This window comes from Spea bombifrons, chromosome 13 (assembly GCF_027358695.1).
Source record: "Spea bombifrons isolate aSpeBom1 chromosome 13, aSpeBom1.2.pri, whole genome shotgun sequence".
NCBI classification, from domain to species: Eukaryota; Metazoa; Chordata; class Amphibia; order Anura; family Pelobatidae; genus Spea; species Spea bombifrons.
This window is the reverse complement of record NC_071099.1, coordinates 26115416-26138230: the sequence shown is the minus strand read 5'-3', so window position 1 is coordinate 26138230 and position 22815 is coordinate 26115416. Positions and strand designations below refer to the sequence as shown.

The following is a 22815-nucleotide window of genomic DNA, read 5'->3' as shown; positions in this document are numbered from 1 at the left end:
ATTGAGCTGCACTTGCATCAGACATTCCTTTTTAAGTAAATACATGATTATTTATTCAGTTAAAAGTTGAATAATTATGTAAGTGGTCAGGCTGGGCTTCATCAGTAATATGTAAGTATTGGAAATTTCCATTAGATTTTAGCGGATTTGGACACTATAGAATTAGTACTCATCCAAAACCTTCAAATTTCATATATATACAAATGATGGATCTTAGAAGGTTATAAAATAATGAAAAAATGTACAGACAAGATGGGGCAAATGGTTTTTATCTGATATCAAATTCTATGTTTCTAAAACAGCTGCTGTAAAAGGTTATTTTTTTAAAGGCTAATTAGCAAATAATAATTCTGCTGTTTAACCTTAACATTCATGCCAAGGTGGTACACCTCATTTTCCGTTCTTATATATTCTTATATAAAATATTCTATAATTATGTATATCATAGAAAAACAGCAAGTCTGAAAAGGAAGAGACAGAGATGAAAAGAAAAAATGCTTCTAGCAGCCAAACGTGCGTTCCAGCCCAGGAACAAGCGCGTTATACAAGGTATGCAAAAAATACAAACAAATGGGAATATCTCTCTCTACCACTGGTCCACACGAAATGCATGATTTTTCTGTTTTGAACCGTATCAACAACTTAACTGCCCAATTTTCATTTTGTAAAAATCCTGCGTGTTTGAGTCATGTACAGATCCTGAGCTGCTTGTTCCAGATACCTGATAATGAAATAATGATGGTTGCATTGAACAGTTTCCCCGGAAAGCTTCCCTTGGCAATCCTTCAAATAGCTTTCCCACGTTAGGCCAACCCATCTATATTAAAGGTTTATTTGCTGATGTTCCTTTTATGTATTGTATTTGCAGATCAACAGATCCGGCTAATTTTATCACGGTATATTTTCACGTCATTGTTTCCAAGGACTTCAATATAAGACCCGAGGAAGATAAAGTTGTAGTGAGGGCTGGAAGAATAAAAGGATTTAACGATTGGAAAGATGACATCTGTGAAATGCATTGGTCACGGTAAATCATTTGGATTCCATTTTTCCACGGTTTCTCCAATATTGTGTGCTTGGTCGCAGTGTCTGGCCAGCAATGTCACAAAGTAATACACAGCATGTGACCCTCTGCATGCGTTACGGAGTATTCTGCTTCCCAGGTATAGGTAGTAATAGGTTTGCTCAGAGATTTCAGTAAATATCCTTTTTACAAACAACGTCGTCAATGTTCTGAAAAGTATGATGTATACCTTTACTATGGAAAATCAAAAAATACCCCATTCTGTATTTTTCTCTTCCTAGAAAGACCATTTTTATTAGAAGAAGAAACCACGTGTTCAGTGGCTTCATTTATGTTACCGAATGCATCTATTTAACTGCTAATTTTCTAATGTAACTCATATTTTTTAGGGATTTAAAGGATCATGGATATCTATTTGAAGGACATGTCAAAATGAATAAAGAAAACATGAATAAGGATATCCCATACAAGTACCTATGCCTGCATAAAAAGAAGAAATCGGAGTATGAGTACATTTACTATGTTGATGGTCCAGAAAAAACGGATGTGAATCGCCGTCTTTACATCAATTCAAATTTAACATTTGATAGAGGTATGCCGTTCTTTCAGCAGGATCACTTATGATTCTATTTCCATTGCACAAAACAAGGACACTTTGTAGTTTTTCTTGTTGGCTTTCACCAATTTCATTTGTTGAATTGACCTCTCAGTTATTATATGCAGTTAAAGTGCATGTGATGGCTTGCGTGTCCCTGTAATGATATGTCAGAGCTCAGTAGTGATGAAGGCCATTGATTCATTTGGTAGGAGCTTAATATATTTATCAATCAGATAATGACACTGGGCAACATGTGCTGTTGGAGTACAAGACCGCTACTATTTTTTATTATTGCAGTTCCACGTGACTGGATTTCAAAATGTACCTTAACACATCTGAATTATGTTTATCTACATATGCAGTACATATGGGACGTTTTAACATTCCAGTTTGAAGTACTAGATCCCTTCAACCTCCTACTAACTAGATTATAAGCGTGCAAGAGCAGGGCCCTTAACACGTGCTAATGTTATTCTATGTATTGTCATTGTTAGATACTTTTAATTCTGCTATTGTAACATCTCTATGGTATATATACAGTATACTGTATCAATCACGTGCACGAGCAAATAAAGGCCTTCAGATCCCTAAAACATGCCTAAAAATAATGATTTAATCAGTGGAAATCCAGCCACATTTATAGGCATTGTGTTTTAAGGGAGATTTCTGTTTTCTATGCGTCAGCATCCTAATCTGTCTAGTTGTTTGCACGGAAGATGCGTAAAGGGAGCCTGTTGGCCCATCGGTGAAGCCAGGCAGAAACGGTAAATTCATTAGCTTGGATGTCCACATACCCGACACTACATGATTGAGGTCTGGAGTTGCCATTTAAAACTCTCCTCACTATGCAAATACAGAGGGGTTTCCTTCAGTGTTTCCCTTGAAGACAAAAGTTAAGCCTGATTGGCTGTTTAATTACAATCAGTAGCCATACGACCCAACTGTAACACGATATATTGCCGTAGGGGCTGGAGAGAGACAGTTTTTACAATCTTTTTTCAGTATTTGACAGCATTGTTAGAGAATTGTATGTTAAAAACCCCAAAGTCTCAATATGTTTGGTGATGATGTTTCTTTTTGTTTTAGAGTGGCATCAATATGATGACATTTGCATGAAAGAAAACAGAGGTTTTTTAAGTTATCTAAAATCCATGGTGACTGAAAAATACAACAACATTTCTAAAGGAAAACTAATTGCAGGAGAGATCATGCTTGATAGTATCTTCAGCATTCTGAGCACCAGCGATGCCATCAACGTATTAAATTTCTTTAATCAATTGGAACAATTTTTTTTTGTGTACAAGACACCCTATGTGTTCGTAGACACAGCAAGGAAATGGGATTTGCATAAATTTGGAGTCAATGAGGTAATCAATAATTAGAGATTTTGTCATGTTTCTGGTATGTTCCATGAAGTTCTATCCATTCATCATAAAACGTAATTAATTCTCTTCACTGCTTGAAGGCAAAGACCTGGTTATCTTGTTGTCATCCAATATCATTCTCTTTAGTACTTTCAGGAAACACGTTGTACATTAATGTTTTCAAATGAAAATACAGAGGCAGAATATATCATCATAGTTTGCAACTGACAGCATGGACAAAGGAGAGGGGTTTTTGAGTAATTGCCTCAAATGACTCAAAATTCGGCTAACTGAGATATAATGGATTGCAAGCTTTCAAATGTATCTAGGTCTTTTCTTCAGGCATATTACCTAGATAGTCTTGAAAGCTTGCAATCTATTACAGCTAAGTTAGCCAATGAAGGTATCATCTTTACCAAATATGCTCTTGTTCTTTTTGTGGCTAACATGGTACAACTCTAAAGGGTATAACAAAATGATTTAAATGCAACTTAATAAGCAGTTATCTTTATTGCCTGACTAGGACAACCTTTTTATCTATCATTTAGGTAAAAACCCTGGTTTTGAACGCACTGTTTAAAATTGTGAAGCCCTTCCTGAACCGAAATTCAGTAACAGAAAATTCCATCATAAAAGACAGATTGGTGGCTGGATTAGTCTGCGTCCGAGTTGTCCAAACCTACAATATCGATGTGACCAAAGAAATGCTAGCACAAATATGCAGTGTTCTATGTATGGAGGAAAAACCAAGAGAAGTATTGCTTGATGAACTTACAAATGTGAAAGGCGTTTTCTCTAAAATCCCACAGTAAGCATGGTGTAACTATTTTTTTTTAAATTATAATACATATATCAGTGTGTTTAGTGTAGTTCCGTCATCTACATACCGTGTTTGCTCGATTATAAGACGAGGTTTTTTTCAGAGCAAATGCTCTGAAAAATACCCCTCGTCTTCTAATCGAGGTCGTCTTCTAATCAGACCTCAAATAGAGGTCTGATTATGAGACTAAGATCCAGATCCCCCGCACCGCTGCAGGGGACCTGGATCCTCCTGTCTCACCCCCCCCCCATCGTACACACACTTACCGGTGCTTCCTGCTGTATTGCCGGGGCAGCGGGTTGACGTCTACGCGATCCGCGTAGACAACGTCCGCTGCAGCCGGAAGGAGGTGTGGCTAGCAGCGGGGGTTGTCTGCGTCCGTCGCATAGACCTTCCCCGACTGTCAGAGATCAGAGTGCGGCACCGGTGCGGGGAACTTTGATCTCTGACAGCCGGGGAAAGTATACGCGACGGACGCATACAAACCCCCGCTGCCAACTCCACCTCCTTCCGGCTGCAGCGGAAGGCGACGTCAACCCGCTGCCCCGGCTGGAAGCACCAGTAAGAGAGGGCTGAGAGGGGTGAGAGAGGGGGAAGGGGGGGTGAGAGAGGGGGGGTGAGAGAGGGGGGAGAGAGAGAGTGTGTGTGTGTGTGTGTGTGTGTTAGTTAAATGGGGGTATAGGGTGTGTGTGAAATGGGGGCATAGGGCATTTCTGGAGTGGCGTTAAGGGGGCATTTAATAGAGCACTCTGCCTCCTGAAATGCCTTATACCTCCCTATATGCCACTCTGCCCCATAATATGCCTTTTAACCCCCTAAATGCCAGAGTGGCATATAGGGGTATAAGGCATTTCTGGAGGCAGAGTGGCACATAGGGGGTCAAAAGGCATACCATGGGGCACAGTGGCATATAGAGGGTTAAAAGGCATATCATGGGCCACAGTGCCATATTGTAGTGGCAAGCCTGGGGGCAGATGTGCTTAACTGGGGGACAGGTTGGAAAATACAAGAAATAAAAACAAAAAAAATTTTTTTCTCAATCATAGCTTTTATTAAAAAAAATAGTTTACATGAATTAACATTTACTGGTAAAACTTTTTTCCTTTGGGGTCATCTTATATTCAGGCTTTTTCTTTTTTTCCTAAGTTAATATTCAGATTTTGGGGGGTCGTCTTATAATCAGGGTCGTCTTATAATCGAGCAAATACGGTATTATGAATTATGTTATAATAAAATGATCTCGGTGAGCCAGATGGCCAGTCGCGGCCTGGTTAAAAGCTATAGAACTTCATACAAATTGGCAAGCTTCGACCAAAAGGAAGTCAAGTTGTATCCATACCATTCAGTTACGTATATATTAAAAAAAAGGTATAGGATGATATAGTTTGTGTATCAACATCTTAATATCCATTACTCTTATAATTATATAAATATTTTTTTGATTAATTCTTATTCCAGAATGGATATTCATCTGAGAAAATTGTGTCAGAGCTGCATTGAACAGGATGTGGAACACTGGATTTGGATCTTACCGTTGCTACACGCATTCTCTGCATCATGTAATCAGGGTGATGTTTCCACAAAATTGAAACAAGAAGATGTTTGGGCTGCATTGGAAGGGCTGGAATATGAGACCGTAATTAAGCGTGCCAAACACAGGTACTTTTTATGCAGTTACTCACTATGTTCGTGCCATTTCATGTATTCAATCGTAAAGTGAGTGGATGAAACGTGTTTAGTATGAAGTTACATTTAATTATCATCTTCTATAAAAATCTTTTTTTGCGTTATCAGTGATCTTCTTCAAATGATGATAACAAAGAAGCATTTGCTGCAAACGGACAGATCTTTGATTCGGTCGTGGTTGTGTTTGGTACCGACAGAGAAGATGGGAACGTTTTTGGCACAAGTTCCTTTTACTGTCGCAGATGCACTCACTGCGTGTTGTTACAAATTTCCTCGTACTTACAGCAAAGTTGAGGTTTGTTGTCTTTTTTTCCCCTTCTCTAGAAAGCCAGATTAAGATTCTGTGGGGCCAAACCCATAAGTAACATTGCTGGTTAGCCTTATTTTGCATACTGTGGTAAATTTAGGAGCCATGGGTGGTATACATACATACATGCATACATACATGCAACTGACCTTACGTTCTACACCAGGCCCGGACTGGGACAAAAAATAGGCCCGGGCATTTAAGCCAGAGCAGCCCATTTTTATTTATTTATTTATTTATTGTTAAAGCCTACCCTTCATGTACCATCTTTGCATTTACTCACTCATTCACACAAATCATTAACACATTAATTAATGCAGTCTCACAAATCATTCAAGCAATTCATCCACACATGAATTCATTAATTGTCATACGCATTCACGCAATTCATCCATACATTTATTCATTCATTCATTCATTCTCATACGCATTCACACTACCCCTTCTCCCCATCTTATCTGCCCCTTCTATGTTCCCCCTTTTCACTATGTACCCACTTCTCAATATGTATCCCCTCTCCCAATTTCTCACTATCTAACCCCCCTCTACCCTTTCTCACTGCACCCCCCATCCTCACCCTACTCCCTCACCCTACTTACCTTGTTGCCGGAGCAAGCAGCAACTGCGACCGGGCCCGCGGCAGGGCCGGATTGATTTAGGGGCTGATGGAGATGCAGCTCCAGGCCCCTACCTTAAAATAGGCCCAGTCAGGGCTGGGCCTATGCGGCCTTTACGGCCGCATTAACGCAGGGCCCCTTAAGCCCGCCGCAACTGCGACCGGGTCCGCCACTTAAGGGGCCGGGAAGCCCCCACCAGGGCCGGTCTTAGGGGTCTGCGGCCGCACAGGGCTTAAATTAAAACACCGGGTTTTTTTTTTTCAACTTTATTTAACATCCTCCATGTTAAATAAAGTTAACAAAAACTTTATTTAACATGGAGGATGTTAAATAAAGTAAGAAAACCCCCGATGTTTTAATTTAAGCCCTGTACGGCCGCACACCCCTAAGGCCAGCCCTGGTGGGGGCTTTCCGGCCCCTTAGAGTGGCGGACCCGGTCGCAGTTGCGGCGGGCTTAAGGGGCAGGTGCCCCTTATGCCCTGCGTTAATGAGGCCGCATAGGCCCAGTCCGGTCCTGACTGGGCCTATTTTAAGGTAGGAGCCTGGAGCTGCAGCTCCATCAGCCCCTAAGTCAATCCGGCCCTGCCGCGGCCCGACCCACCGGGCAAATGCCCGGTGTGCCCGATGGCCAGTCCGGGCCTGTTCTACACACATGTAACATTAAAGTGCCAACAAATCTTAACTCTAAAAACTTAAAAATATTTTGTAGCGTATCAGCATATATGTATATGTTAAATAAATCATTTTCATTTATAGGATCGTCAGTCTGTTTTAACGAAAATTTTGCAGAAAATCAAAGATCTCAAAGACAAGTAAGTATCTTAAGTGATTCCATTCCTCTAAACTCCTTTTTGACCAATTTGTTGTGCTAAATATATGTTATTTCCGTACGATTAAATACTATGCTTTGTTATATTTTAATGTGTACACATAAACTGTTATATCAGGGCTGGATTACACTCAATCCAGGATAGGATAACGATATCATTCATACTTCTGTCTCAACGGCTGGATCATCACTTTTGAATGGACAAGCAGAACTCCCTTCCTTGTATGCCTTGCAATCTTTAACATATACCTAATTTTATTTTCTGTTACTGACACTTTTTTTGTCTTTTCAACATCATTTGAAGGACCACCAGCACAGATTCCCTTTTGCTGTGCTGTGATGCAAGTCTTCACCTTCACAGTATTGTGTGTGCAAACCCACGATTCAATATGTATGAGCTACCAGTCTTGACGGCAGAGATCATTCTAAGCCTCATAGGATCTGCGGTTCAACAGGTAACAGTCCAAGCTTGGTATGCGGTCTGGTGGCTTTTCAGCAATTCCCACTAATTTTAAGGGATAACGGGAAGAAACTCTTATGTGCGGAGGATGGAGGTGCTGACACTATTCAAATAGACGTTATCTTGAAGTTAGTCCTCACTGCTTTAATTGGGGGATGAACTATAAATCATGAGTATCTTAAATGTAGTTGCTACAGTCCCCACGTGTTCAGCAAATCATTGAAATGCAACATTTCGATAAGCTGGAGAAAAAAATGTAAGGACAAAATGTCATAATCTAAATTTAGAGAGTCAGAGGCTTGGATGTAATGCAATTAAGTTTTACTTCACTGAGAGAGTGATGAATAAGTGGAACATATTAATAAAGTAAAATATTTTTAACATGCATGAGATAGGCATATGGCTAGATGGGCCAAATGGGTCTGATCTATTGGCAAATTCTATGTCAATGATTTTCAAAGAGGCTTACCAAAGTGTGGGTTAGCAATGGACCCCAGCATCTTAGTGAACTACCCAAGACATTTTTTTTTCTCCAGGACAATACAGGCTTTAGTGAATATAAACCTATGTCCGGTATACGATTCCACATTGTATCCCAAAATTCCAGAATTTGTATTTTTTTTTCCTTTTAGGAAGCAAGTAACGAGCAGCAGCCAAGATCTGAGCTTCAAGAAATCCAAAAAGTTTTCAGAGAGACTGTACGTTTAACTATAAACTGGTTACAAGAAAAGTACTCATATTTAAAGCTAGATTCTACAGAGTTAAAGGTAAATGATATTTTTTGTTGCCACAATCATTTGCTGATATTAGACCTGATGTTGTACTGAGATAATAGCTTCTCTCTAATATTTTTTTTTATTAGGGATACTCCATCTATCATATGCACTTTAATGCATATGATAGCTGAGTAATTGTCTCTCCAGCAACATGACACTCAATGTCCGGCGTGTAGAGGCCATTATTATTTATTGTTTTATAGCACCATCATATTCTACAGCGCCGCACAATGGGTAACCTTGAACCATCTCAATTTCGTACAAATTACTCCCAATCTGTCTCTGCTTTGTATATCCATGTAATCTTACATAAGAGTTATGCGAGAACTAATAGAGATGGTAGCTTTAGGGGGTTCTAAGCATAGTTACGACCATTAGAGCTTAACATGCATGTGTGAATATGTTGCTTCCGTGATGGGGATGGTTGCTCAATGCATTAGCATTACAGTAGCAATCTGTATATTTAAATATATGTTACAGGCATCTTTTATACATATACTATGTTGTAGACTATGTAGCATGGTGACATACCTATGAATTTGTTGTTTTATTTCTAGTCCTGGAATTGTTTTCTGTGTGCTGGTGAAAACGCTGGAGAAGATATCAATGCAAAATGGAAAGAACATCTTCTCTCCGAGCTGCGAATGAAAATTAAACAGGTAACTCCTTAATAAAGTCTAAACATATATTTTATTTGGCTGAGCTAGCCAAGAAGCTGGGAGCAAGGAAAGAGGGCCCTGGTTTTGCAAGCGTACGACCTATTAGCTGGTTGGGGGGGGGGAGACAGAAGGTAAAGGATCCCTAGGGTGAGGATGATTTGGTTTTAGCGAAGGTCACAAGGTGAAGTCGGCGACCTGGTGATCTTGAAGGTTGGGGGAACAGATGGTTCTCCGAAATGCAGGTTGTGTGTTAAGATAGATTGTAAGCTTTTCTGAACAGGTAGGTTTTAGTCAGCGAGAGAGAGGTAGAGAATTCTGGGGGGGAAAGAAGCAACACAGATAAAATATTGAAGACGCATGTGGGAATGAGCGATAATAGTGGAGGAGAGAAGCAAGTCATGGCCAGAGCAAAGAGGGTAATTAAGGGAGGATGTGGAAGACGATAGCAGATATATACGAGATGTAGTGCTGTTAAGAGGTTTTCTTCGCTATGTCATAAGTTAATATAGTAATGGTATCTTGTGTTTTACAGGCAGAGGCAATTGATCAGATTAAGATGTACTGCGACAAGAAAACAATGTTTGAAAAATACCATGTATCTATAGGGAAATGTATTGAGAATTGTGCCATTGAAGCTGTGCACGACGCATGCCAGGTAAAGACCTCCAAGGGGGCAACATTATGCTTCCCGTTATGTATTTTTATAAAGAATATTAGATTTTAACATATGTGCTGCCAGTCCCACTGAGGGATTGAAGCTGATTTGTGTATAATGTGGTAAAACAGGTTGGGTGGCTGGTATCATTCTGCCATTTTTTTTCCTCTTTCAACCTTATATTAGAAATGTTTTGTTGTTTGTATTTTTAGACCCAAAGAAATATCTTGAGCCAACTGAAAATTGGCAATTTAAGAAACTCTGGCCATTTGGTCTCTGCTATTATTAAAACTTCTTGGCCGAAGCGTGACGATGGAAATCCAATTACAGACAACTATGAGGTTCTGCAGCACTTAATGCAATGGACTGATGCAGAATTTATATTCAAACTGTATGGTAAGGTTTGCCCACACTTTGTTTACCAGAATTATAATATAATACTATTTAGTTAATTCCCTGCATGAAGGATTCTGAACAAGACATGGTTGACCATATTGGTGGGGCTGACAAGGCTAGCTGAGCATTGACTGTGGGTCAAACCTGAAGAGTCCCCAGGTATGCAAATAACTTCCCAAAAATACCCACAATAAAAAATGTGGAAGCTGATAAATGAAATATCCTTTTATATTACTGTACAGCTTTACCCTATGGCTAACATATAGTTCATTGTGTGCAGTATTACTTGTCTATATTATCTTCTGCTTCAGAGTTTATAATCTAGTTGTACACTACAATATATATTTCTCTTACAGGGACTAACCCTAAGAGCGAAATGCCTGAAGACATTGAAGAACTGGTAATGCTATCAAATGCAGTCATTCTAGATGCTACACATGGAGTAATGAATGGAAGTATACAGCTGGAACGTCTGGAATGCATCTTGGAGAACAAGAAGCAGTTCTCAAACATATGTAGATTAGGTAAGTCATTGAAAGTTAAACGTGACAGCAGGTAACACCAAATTGGCACCTCTAGTCTGCAAATCTTTCCTGTTTGCTCAAAGGCACCAGACAGCTTACTTGGTCCTTGGCCCCGTCTTATATTCAGGATAGTATTATCGGTTAACCATTACAACACTTACAGATAAGAACCATTGGGCCAATCTAGTCTGATTCCCACACAGTACTATAGGATGCCAACGTATCTTTGCATCAATGAAATAAATCATCGATACTTAATCCCTACTAAATTCTTAAGGTGATTTTTTTCTTTTTCTGAATACAATGTAACATGTTGAGAACGGTTGAGAAACGGTTCATGCTTTATAACAATACGTAGTCTACAGACCAAGAAGTGACCTCGAGATTCTTAAAGGTTTATGTGACTAAATCTTAACTCAATGAATACTAGACAACATAAAGATTTTGCAAACACACTATTTTTTTCTTTTTGGATAAAATGCAACATTCAGTTGTCTGTTCATCTGTAAACCATTTTATTTAGTAACTGAAGTAAAAGAAAAATTTCCAATATCCCGCTTGGAAAAAGTGTTACAATGGAGACAGCAGGAGATGCAGTCTTTGAAAGAAGAACATGATTGTGTGGACAGTTTGCTGAAGATGTGCCAGACCATCCGAGAGTCTATAAATGGTATGGAAATCCATATATCCGTAGAATTACACATTTAAAGTGTTTTCAAAAAGTTTCTGTAAAAGTTAAATTCAATGTGTTTTTATTTCTGCTCCACTTAGGAGGCTCACCGTTTCATGATTATCTATCATGTTAAGCAAATAGATATTTAATTTTATTATTTTCTTTGATTAATCATATTAATCATATTAACCAACACAGAGACAATTAAGATGATTTTACAGTTGTTATTGTGTTCCAATAACCAAAGTATTAAACATGAGACAACATTTTACATGAGTAAAGAAAAAGGGTTCAAGCTTTCAAAAATATGACAAATCACGTTTCCAATGTGACTAGTTTATCAGAATAGGTATTATTATTATTATCTTTTATTTATATAGCGCCAACAATTTACGCAGCGCTTAATACAATACATATATTCAAGGGGTATGACAAGACGAGAATTGAGAGAGTAAGACAAACCGATACATTAGGTGGAGAGGCTCAGCTCGCAAGCTTACAATCTTCAGGGAATGGGGTGACAAACATAAGGCCCAGAGAAAGGTTGAGAGGTAGTGTGGTGGTTGTATCAATGACAAGGAAGTTCTAGCAGCTAAGATGGAATGCTTCTCTGAAGAAGTGGGTTTTGAGATGTTTGTTGAATGATGGGAGGGAGGGTGAACTCTGAAGGTTCAGGAGAAGTAGATTCCAGAGATATGGGGCAGGTAGAACATCTTAACATATATTACCTAAATGGCTGATTGTTCCTCATGAATTGCAAGCTAAAACAGGATTTAAACATTTTGTATTGCATATGGTTCTACATGATGTCATCAGTGACAGTCCCATCAGTTTAAATAAGCTCTTGAGCCAGTGTTGCGTTTACCAGTTTGTTTGCTTTTTGTGACAAGTGAAGAATACGAGCTCTTCAGTTTAGAAAAATATTTCTATAGCTTAATTGTTATTTTTATTATTATTAAATATGTCTATTTAGTACTGTGAGACCACCACAACATATTAAATCCTAAACTACCGCAGAGATGTAGCAGTAATACTAAGTCACGGCTATGATTTGTAAGATACATTACTTTAGTGAATAAAAAGAAATTCTGACATGCGATGTTCCTTTTCTTTGTAGTTGATCTTTCAGAGATTGAGGAAAGGCACTCAGAAAATTTGCTACCGCAAAAACTGAATGAATTGGTGTCTGTAAAGACTTTTGACCCTGAAGACCAGCCAAGCAATGCTGTTTCATATTATAATCTCAGTAAAAACGTGATGACTATGGCTCAAAAACTTCACACTCTAAGAAAAAGTTGTATTTTCGCTACATGTTGGGAAAGTGAAGCTTGTTGTGTTGAAGATTCAGATGACTTTGAATGGACCATTGATGATTTAGTGACCACATTGTTCACTCCCTGTTTTGACCTATATAAACAGATTTATGAAGACCTCAAATCTGGTCTGGTGACATTTGATGTTGTGGACACTTTTTTGAAGGATTTTAAGAACAATGACAGTGAATTGCGTGCTGAATTCCGCATCATGCAACGTTTACGCACAGAGGATAATGGTCAATGGATTGATGAACGCCTAACGCAAATCAAACAGTACCATCAACTTCATGTTGCCTTTGATTCAGCCAAGATTGTAACTGACCTGAAAAATTGCTTACACCTTTCTGGAGATTTCAGTACCCTGGACACATTGCTGCACTTTGTAAGTAAATATTGTTATATAAGTCAGTTGTTGTTCAGGTTGAAGCTGATGTTCAGACTAACATGTTCACTTGGTACGATGAGGAGTATTAGAAACATTGCTTACCATGATATCTACGCTGCAGGCTGATGACTTTGAGAACTACAAGCAGAAACCTTTGTCTTGTATCAATGATGAAATCATGAAGACAAAAAAACTTCTGTCGGAGATAACAGAGCAACGAGCCAAATGTCTTAAAGAAGTGATACTGAGAAAAGACTTTTTCTTTTGGGTGAAAGAAGGATTGGAAGGTGAATTAATGCTATGTCTCTTTCTGCCAAACATTCCATCTCTTTGTTTCCTCACTTGTCTTTTATGCCAACGTCTTATTTTCCTTATAGTCGTGTCTTATTTTTACTAGATGCTGTCCCTTTTCATATTTATTAATGTCTTTCTTCATAGTTACCTCATTCATTCCCTCTTTATACCCTTCATAACAACATTTGTTTTCTCAAATTACTTTGCATTTCCTTCTTTCACTTTCCTCTTTCTATACATCATGTAGAATGATCCACCTCCACATCACTAGATGATTTAGTGTATTTGTATGGCAACGTGCTGTTTATCTGCAGCTATTTGGCTGCTGTAAGATGCTTGGAAGTATACAGAAAATCAGTTTTTATCAGTTTTATATATATTAAAAAATGAGCCGTCTTCGTGAACTTGAAGTGATTATGCACTTTTACTGTTTAGATATTAATGAACTGAAGGTGTTTGTTGACTTGGCCTCCATTTCTGCTGGTGAGAATGACATGGATGTAGACCGCGTGGCCTGTTTCCATGACACCGTTCTGGGGTATTCTTCACTACTCTTCGAGCTGAAAACAGACTTTGGATTTGATAAATTAATGGGATGCTTTAATAAACTCTGGAATGCACTAGAAAATGACCAAAATCTTCCAAATAAATTGGTAAGTCTAGGGGAAAAATGCTCTCAATACATTTAATCAAATGAGAACAAAGGGAAATGGCAATTAGAATAAAGTGATCAACTGCACAGAAGTCTAGACACATTTGAATAATAGATCTGTCGCTGATATAGGTTTAATATATGGTTGTTGATTTCTTTATTAGAGGGATTCTGCTCGTCATATAGAGTGGCTTAAAACGGTCAAAGAGAGTCATGGGTCTGTGGAATTGTCATCTTTGTCCTTGGCAACAACAATTAACAAAAAAGGCATCTACATCATTCAAGCACCCAAAGGAAACAGAAAGGTGATTTGTGTGATTTTAGTACATCTGTATATGTATAAAGCAACCTATCATAAAACTCTTTATATTAAAGCCCAATCTAGATTCCTATCTTTACTATCAATAAATCACATATTGGTCAATGCGTAAAGACACACAGTTGTTTTTTTATTCATTTTTGATGTCTCTGGCAGATTACTGCAGACAGTGTCCTTAGTTTGACACTTCCAGACGGTAATGAAGATGGTGAGGAAGTGCGGACCTATAATCTAGAAGAGCTCAAGGAGCTTCTGAACAAACTCATGCTTATGTCTGGGAAGGGGGAGCAGGGCAATGTTGAAGTTGAAAAGTTTTCAGAGGTAACAAATGTCATGTTAATATAAGTAATTGTAACTTGGAAATTAATATGTATGTCTAGATATAGTATACCATAATATTACAAAAGCAGTATTTGAAAGGGGTGATGAGGGGGTCACTGTATTCTTCTAATATACACAGATGGACAAGCTTTACTCTGATCTCTGACAGCTGTGGAAGGTCTGCGTGATGGACGCAGACAACCCCCGCTGCTAACCGCACCTCCTCTCGGCTGCAGCGGAAGTTGTCTACGCAAATCGAGTAGAGCTCTACACGCTGCCCGGACTAAGCACCGGGGACTCAGAAGTACCGGCAAGTTGGGGGGGGGAGACAGGAGGATCCTGGGTCTTAGGTCTTAGTCTCATAGTCAGACCTAGTTGAGGTCTGATTATAAGACGACCCCGATTATAAGACGAGCGGTATTTTTCAGAGCATTTGCTCTGGAAAAAACCTTGTCTTATAATCGAGCAAATACGGTGTGTATATATATATATATATATATATATATATGTGTGTTATTTATCTGTATCCCTATTATATCGTATATGTGGATGTGAAACCAAGTTGGAAAAGATCCCTCCAGAGGGGTTTCCCAGGAAAATCTTCAGACAGTTTTGAAACACAGCATTCCACAAAAGTTTAGGAATTAATAGGTTCTTCTGTACAATACAATGAACATTGTTTGCATGTTTTGGGTTTTGATTCTTTCTTCTGTTGCACAGATTTTTTCCAATGTACAAAGGCTTGCCAGTTCGTTCATTGATCTTTACTTGGCTGGAAATATGTTGTTCAGGACTTGGGAAGCATCAATCTACTGCTCTGATGACATGAAAGATGGAATTAGAATGAAGTTCAATGTCGGTGATATTGGTGAACTGGAAGCTCTGGGATCACTTACTGAACTGCTTCCAAGTGTGTGCAAAACTATTGAAAACTTCTTGGAAGAGTGGATAGCATTTATGAACAGAGAGCGATCCCAGCTTTACTACTTAAACTATTACACCGCAGAGCAACTGGTTTACCTGTGCCAACAGTTTCAGAGGAGAGATATACAGGAAGAGGCTCTTGTAATGTTATCCTTTATCAAGCATGAGTGCACAAAAGTAAACAATGTTAAAGCCTTATATTACCCAAAGACCAGTTGTACAGACCCCTCGGTTGGTTTTGGCTCTCCAGATAAGATGGGATTTATGTCAAAATTAAAGAAATGTACAAATGTGATGGAGAAGCTGGGGGCTGTCTGGGATTTTTCCATGAATTATATGAGCTCCTTATTCCCTGAATGTCTTGATATTGACAGACTTGGCCGCTGCTTGGCAGCTTTGGCAGATGCTGAGGAGACACCAGTGATGCGTGATCTTCATCCCAGTCTACAGCAAGGTTGTCCTAATTTGGTCCTTTGTCACAGATCAGAAATTTTGTCTACCACTATTGCCACATACATGCATAGTTCAACACAACCACTGCCATCATACGATGAAGTTCTCCTCTGCACACCACAGACTACATTTGAAGAAGTGGCTTTATTTTTGAGGAGATGTCTCACCCCTGGCTGTAAGGGTAGAAAGATCTATAGCTTGCTGTTTGCAGATGAACTCAGCTATGAAACAGCATACAAGTCAGAACAGCTGTTTCAACAGTTACAATCACAAGGAATGGAAAAGTATAACCTTGTGATTCTGTGCAACAGTGACAAGGAGCACTGCTACATCCCTTCTGTCTTCAGCAAATACAAAGTACACCTGATTCCTCAGAGACCCCTATCTGAAATACAGGGTTATTTAGCAAACCACTTTGCAGTCGGTAAAGATATCATCTCAGCAGCTTCCTGTTTTAAGAATGGGATGAGTGTTGGTATAGTGGCATCCGAACGAGCAGGAGTTGGTGAGTGGAAGCAGCACAGACCTAGTGTTTGCATTACATTGGACAGATTTGGATATTATATTTGACAAACACATGTTTTACCTGAAATAGCTATCCAACAAACATGACTTTATATAACATGATTCATGTCACACATGGTACTAATCATTATTGTTATTCAGACCTCTATGCATTTGGAAATTAGTACACAACATTAACCATGCCTGGGAAATCCTAGCTGGTTGCCATGTCTGTGTCTCCCGGGTAGCCATTGATATGAAGGTGGGAGTGTTAGTGTTTGGTCCCTGTCCATTCATGATTACCATAGGATAGACTTACTCTATTTCAGGTAAGTCTCTATACGTAAAGAGATTGCACAAAGCGCTGGAGGACAAATTTCCAAGCAAGAAACCGATTCATAAAATTATTCGACTGATCAAGTCAAAGGTTGATGAAAACAAGGTGCTTCAAACACTTCTTCCTTTTCTAAGACGCGAGCACAAAGCCAGACCTATTATATTTCACATTGATATTACATCTTCCGTAAGTATATTTTTTAGTAGATTCGTTATTTTTTCTACTGCCATTTCTTCCACCCGCTCATTCTTTTCTTGTCTCTACTTTAATGTTCTATCTCTCGCTCTCCTTCCTCTCATTTTCTTCTCTTACCACATGCTAGAATATAACTTCATTGTCCACTTTTTCTTGTTTTTCTTGTAAGGTGAATAGTGGAATTTCAGAATTTCTCTTCAAGCTTTTGGTTCTGCAGTACCTGATGGATTCGGAAGGACGAATATGGAAATGCCATCCCTGCCAATTATACATCATTGAGATCCTGGAATGCCCTGGTTCTTTGTATCAGAAGCAACCAGTATCTGTAAGTATTAATAATAAAAACAAATGCTGCTGAACTTATTTTGATGAAGGTAGAGCATTAATCTGACTGCACTTTTGTAAAGTTCCTCAGTGATGTTGTATATCTAAATAATCTCCTACTATGATCTCCTTTATCAAATGAACTCTATAAAATATATTAATGTCTTTCAAATCAATCCCGTTTTCGCTAACGTTACCTTGTGCCCTTGAAACGTTACGGTTAACAAGGATGGACCTGACTGCTACTTCCTCAATAGCTAATTACTTTGTGGATTAAATATTTCAACGTCATTTGTAATTAAAACAGAAATTAGGAAAGTATGTTGTAAATCTTTTATGTCTTGTACATATCTTTGCATGATCCACATAGTTAATCTATTATTAAAATCAAATCTTATACGTATCGTCTATACATATTGTATTATTATTTAAATGAAAACAAGCATATACTTGTATTTTTTCTTTTGTTTATTAACTAAAGTTGTTTTTTTTAATATAGATTCATCATGCAAGGCAGAGTTCTTTTACTGATTTTTTCCCCAAGATATCATGTCGTTCCCCAAAAGAGGTACTGGCTAGAGTCACAGAGAATCACTCTAAAGACTCCGGGGACCCAGAAATGGACACTGAGGAATTTCGTAGCGAATGTTTTCAGAGACCATTCCAGTACTTGGTTCGTTTTCAGCAAAATCGTAATTTAGATGCCTTTATATATAGAAAAGGCTCTGTGGAAGGAACTCCAGCAACATGTCTCCAGATGTTCTTACTGTACTGTGGAATGATTGATCCATCTTGGTCAGAACTAAGAAACTTTACGTGGTTTTTAAACCTTCAGCTGAAAGACTGTGAATCTTCAACATTCTGCAATCCTGAATTTGTTGGCGATACTCTGCAAGGGTTTAAAAGATTTGTAGTAAATTTTATGATACTAATGGCAAAGGACTTTGCAACACCTTCATTGCACATTGCAGATCAAAGTCCAGGAAGGCAAACGTTGGACCTAAATGATACCCGTGAAGAAGACCTTGCTCCTTTTTTGCTACGTAAAAAATGGGAATCTGAGCCACATCCCTACATTTTTTTCAACGAGGACCACGTGTCCATGACATTCATCGGTTTCCACCTGCGTGTAAATAACGCAGGTGGAGTGGATGCAATTAATCCTAGAAATGGCTGTGTAATCCAGAACAATGTCATGACCCAACAACTCTATGAAGGGTTAAGGTTTCAGAGAGTTCCTTTCAATGTTGACTTTGACAAGTTACCTAGAGATGAAAAAATAAGCAGACTATGCATGGTCTTGGGCATTCAGTGGCCCTTTGATCCTGATGACACATATGAGCTCACCATGGACAATATACTCAAGATTTTGGCCATTAAAATGAGGTTTCGATGTGGTATCCCTGTTGTAATCATGGGGGAAACCGGATGTGGAAAAACCAGACTAATAAAGTTTTTGTGTCATCTGTGCAAGGGATTTGCTGAAACGGATAACATGAAGCTTGTAAAAGTCCATGGAGGTACCAGTGCTGACACAATCTACAAAAACATTTTGGAGGCGGAAGTTAGAGCTCTCAGAAATAAAGAACAATTCCAATGCGATACTGTATTGTTTTTTGATGAAGCTAATACAACAGACGCCATCAGCAGCATCAAGGAAGCCTTGTGTGACCATACTGTGGATGGGAAGCCTTTAAGAGAAAACTCTGGACTGCAGATTATTGCTGCCTGTAACCCTTATCGGAAGCACACTGACGAAATGATTGACAGATTAGAGTCTGCTGGTTTAGGGTACAGAGTTAAAGCAGATGAGACCAAAGAAAGGCTTGGTACCATTCCCTTAAGACAGCTTGTTTACCGTGTACATGCCTTGCCTCCCAGTGTAATGCCACTTGTGTGGGATTTTGGACAGTTGAACAATGAAACTGAAAAGAAGTACATCCAACAGATTGTACAACGGCTGGCAAAAGATTTGGGCATTTCCACCGATGACATTCAATTATTAACTAATGTACTTTCCACTTCTCAGTCATACATGAGAAAAAGAAATGATGAATGCAGTTTTGTTAGCTTGAGAGACGTGGAGCGATGCATAGAGGTCTTTAAATGGTTTTATAACCATAGTGGTCAACTATTACAAAACCTGAAAACGATGGGCCATAAAATGCCAACTACAAAAAATGTATCAGTTTGGTGCTTGGTCCTTGCTGTTGGTGTATGCTACCATGCCTCTTTAGAGGCCAAAGAGTCCTACAGAAAAGCTATATGTAAAGCTTTTCCACGGCCATACAATGATCCATCAGAGATACTGCAGGAAATCACAACTATGCAGGATCTTTTCTTATCTGGGGTACATTTAAGAGATACCATTGCCAAGAATCTTGCTTTGAAGGAAAATGTATTCATGATGGTTGTCTGCATTGAACTTAAGATCCCTTTATTTCTCGTTGGAAAGCCTGGGAGCTCAAAATCTTTGGCAAAAACTATTGTAGCAGATGCCATGCAAGGCCAAGCTGCTCATACAGAGCTATACAAATCCCTTAAACAAATCCACCTGGTTTCCTTTCAATGCAGTCCTCACTCAACTCCTGAAGGCATCATAGGAACTTTTAAGCACTGTGCTCGCTTCCAAGAGAGCAAGAATTTGGATGAATATGTATCTGTGGTCGTCTTAGACGAGATCGGCCTCGCAGAAGACTCTCCAAAAATGCCCCTAAAGACTCTTCATCCTTTGCTAGAGGATGGATGCATTGAAGATGATCCCTCCCCTCACAAAAAGGTTGGCTTTATAGGAATCTCTAACTGGGCACTCGATCCAGCAAAAATGAACAGGGGAATTTTTGTATCTCGGGGAGATCCTAGTGAAAATGAACTTATTGAAAGTGCTAAGGGAATCTGCTCCTCTAAGAGACTAGCCTTCCAGAAGGTTAAGTCTCATTTCCAAGACTTTGCAAAGGCTTACCAAAAGGTTTGTGACACTCAGAAGGAACAAAATAAGGAATTCTTTGGATTGCGTGACTTTTACAGTCTGATTAAAATGGTGTTTGCATATACCAAGCATTCACAGGAGGAGCCGAGTTTGAATCAGATAGCTCGTGCTGTCTTACGGAATTTCAGCGGGAAAGATGAAATCAATGCCTTGGAAATTTTTATGCCTACAAAAGGAGAAACCCTTAGAGACAGTAATAAAACATTGGACTTGGTGATAGAGAACATTAAAAGTGATCCAGATGACAACGAATGTCGGTATTTGCTTATACTGACGAAAAACTATGCTGCTTTACAGATCCTCCAGCAAGCTTTACGTACAGAGGATCAACAACCTGAAATTATATTTGGTTCCAGCTTCCCGAAAGACCAAGAGTATACTCAGATCTGCAGAAACATCAACCGCATTAAGATCTGTATGGAAACCGGACAAATGGTCATACTTCTCAATCTTCAAAATCTGTATGAGAGTCTGTATGATGCACTGAACCAGTACTATGTCTACCTAGCTGGCCAAAAATATGTTGACTTGGGTCTTGGAACACATCGAGTGAAATGCAGAGTGCATCCAAAGTTCCGATTGATTGTCATAGAAGAAAAAGAAGTGGTGTACAAAGATTTTCCAATACCTCTGATAAACAGACTTGAAAAGCATTACTTGGATATAAACACTGTTCTAAGTGATAAACAAAAAAGTGTTGTTGCGGACCTTAACAACTGGATAGACTATTTCACTGCTGCTAAGACGGAACACCTTTTGGAAAAACGAGAATATAGCCCATCTGATGTATTTGTGGGATACCACTCAGATACCTGTGCTTCAGTCGTTTTGCAAATCACCAAAAACCATGCAGATCCAAGCCATGGAAGTAAAAGAACGGTGAAGGATGCAGCAAAATTGGTCTTGTTGAAGTGTGCGACACCTGACTCTGTCGTCCGTCTTGGTAACAAAGAATTAATTGATGAATATTTCAAGAGACAAAATCACGGTTCTCTTCTGGATTTTCTGCACAGCCACATTGGTACAGAATCTGGCAATCAAGCATCATACACAGAGGTAACTACTTTGTCTAATCAAAATGCTCTTATGATAACTGAAAGCATTTCTGGACTTTTTAAAAATGTATTTTTCTACTGTATCTACATATTAAATTGATTTCCTCTTTTCGCTTTCAAGATAACCACGTTTTCTCGGCTCCTTACATCACCTGACAAGAATATCTTAGAAGTTGGGTTACAGAACCAGGTTAAAAACATTGAAATCTTGTCCCTTCAACAGTTTGACACAGAATATTCATTCTTGAAAAAAATAAGGTAAGCCTCTGGCTCTAGCTAGCTTTGCAACTAAAGAAAAGATTTCTAATAATAATACTTTGATGAATTTTCACCTTTATATCTCCCAATTTCATTTCAAATGTCCATAAGGACACTTTTGTCTTAGGCACTGCGGTTAAAAAATGGGAGGAGGCTTAACCAAGATTTTTTAAGCTATTAAGTTAACTTATTACATTATTAGTTGCACTTTGCTAAATATATTTTCTCATGTATATCCTTATGAAGGGGATTCCTTGAACATGCACGTGGAATTCAAATTCTGATTATACAGACCGATTTTGAGGAAGGTTCTCAAGGAGCTCATCTTGTTGCATCAGCAAAGTAAGGAGCTTCGTGCCATATACTATAATATTTATATTGGGGTTGACAAAATAAATGTGTTATTAAGTAGGTCATAAGCAGTTATATGTATTGCTAGAAAAACAAAGGCAAGGCAGATAAAGATTTTGGGACAGTTAAACTTATATAAACTTTAATAAAATCAAGATGTCTATTGGAATTATAATAGTGATCTGTTTAATTCACATTTAATTTGCCAGTAAGATGCCATTTTGACACTTTTTATGTGTTCCTGGCTGTTCCTGTTTCCAGTAAAGTTCTCTATGTCCTTGACTGCTAACTATACAAGTAGTTCTCACACTGTGTTCTCCATGATTTCAAATATCGTTTAGGTGCTTCTTGGGATGATACAATGAGTATATGGGTTTAATTGTGGGCAGTTTCTTAACCAGGATAACCCTTTCCTGATCTTTACTGAATTTGAGTTTTGTATTAAAAATTACCTAGAGCTTGAAGGAGATTGATAGAGGACAAATATCCTTTCTTGTTTATATTGGGGACTGTCTGCTTGTCCAACTACTGTTGGCATCTAGTTTATTCTGTTAAAACTCACTACCAATTGTTTACTTAGGTACTCCACAGTAAATGAAGTTAATAAAGTGAATATTGCGGATGTCTCGGTGTTTGTTTATTTCATAACCAAGCTTCCCAGAATGCACGGTGGGACATCGTACGTTGGCTTCCGTGGAGGTAGGGCTTTTTTTTATTGAAACAATAAAAAAATAGTTCAACAGCGAAAAA

The 22815-nt window shown here is 38.6% G+C and overlaps 1 protein-coding gene across 1 annotated transcript in view; it reads left to right on the top strand.

The window, feature by feature from the left end:
• The window catches only part of RNF213 (ring finger protein 213), a 49646-nt gene that overhangs the window by 6423 nt on the left and 20408 nt on the right, over window positions 1-22815 (top strand). Inside the window, exons 9-35 of the mRNA XM_053452844.1 lie at window positions 449-549; window positions 869-1027; window positions 1414-1616; window positions 2709-2989; window positions 3535-3794; window positions 5265-5465; window positions 5601-5787; window positions 7173-7228; window positions 7550-7700; window positions 8338-8472; window positions 9039-9140; window positions 9673-9795; window positions 10008-10191; window positions 10548-10715; window positions 11239-11385; window positions 12506-13086; window positions 13211-13376; window positions 13819-14036; window positions 14200-14340; window positions 14511-14675; window positions 15396-16557; window positions 16886-17079; window positions 17258-17413; window positions 17912-21457; window positions 21578-21714; window positions 21961-22056; window positions 22646-22764. Of these exons, the coding sequence (XP_053308819.1) occupies window positions 449-549; window positions 869-1027; window positions 1414-1616; window positions 2709-2989; window positions 3535-3794; window positions 5265-5465; window positions 5601-5787; window positions 7173-7228; window positions 7550-7700; window positions 8338-8472; window positions 9039-9140; window positions 9673-9795; window positions 10008-10191; window positions 10548-10715; window positions 11239-11385; window positions 12506-13086; window positions 13211-13376; window positions 13819-14036; window positions 14200-14340; window positions 14511-14675; window positions 15396-16557; window positions 16886-17079; window positions 17258-17413; window positions 17912-21457; window positions 21578-21714; window positions 21961-22056; window positions 22646-22764 (9139 nt within the window). The remainder of the gene's footprint in view (window positions 1-448; window positions 550-868; window positions 1028-1413; window positions 1617-2708; window positions 2990-3534; window positions 3795-5264; window positions 5466-5600; window positions 5788-7172; window positions 7229-7549; window positions 7701-8337; window positions 8473-9038; window positions 9141-9672; window positions 9796-10007; window positions 10192-10547; window positions 10716-11238; window positions 11386-12505; window positions 13087-13210; window positions 13377-13818; window positions 14037-14199; window positions 14341-14510; window positions 14676-15395; window positions 16558-16885; window positions 17080-17257; window positions 17414-17911; window positions 21458-21577; window positions 21715-21960; window positions 22057-22645; window positions 22765-22815) is intronic.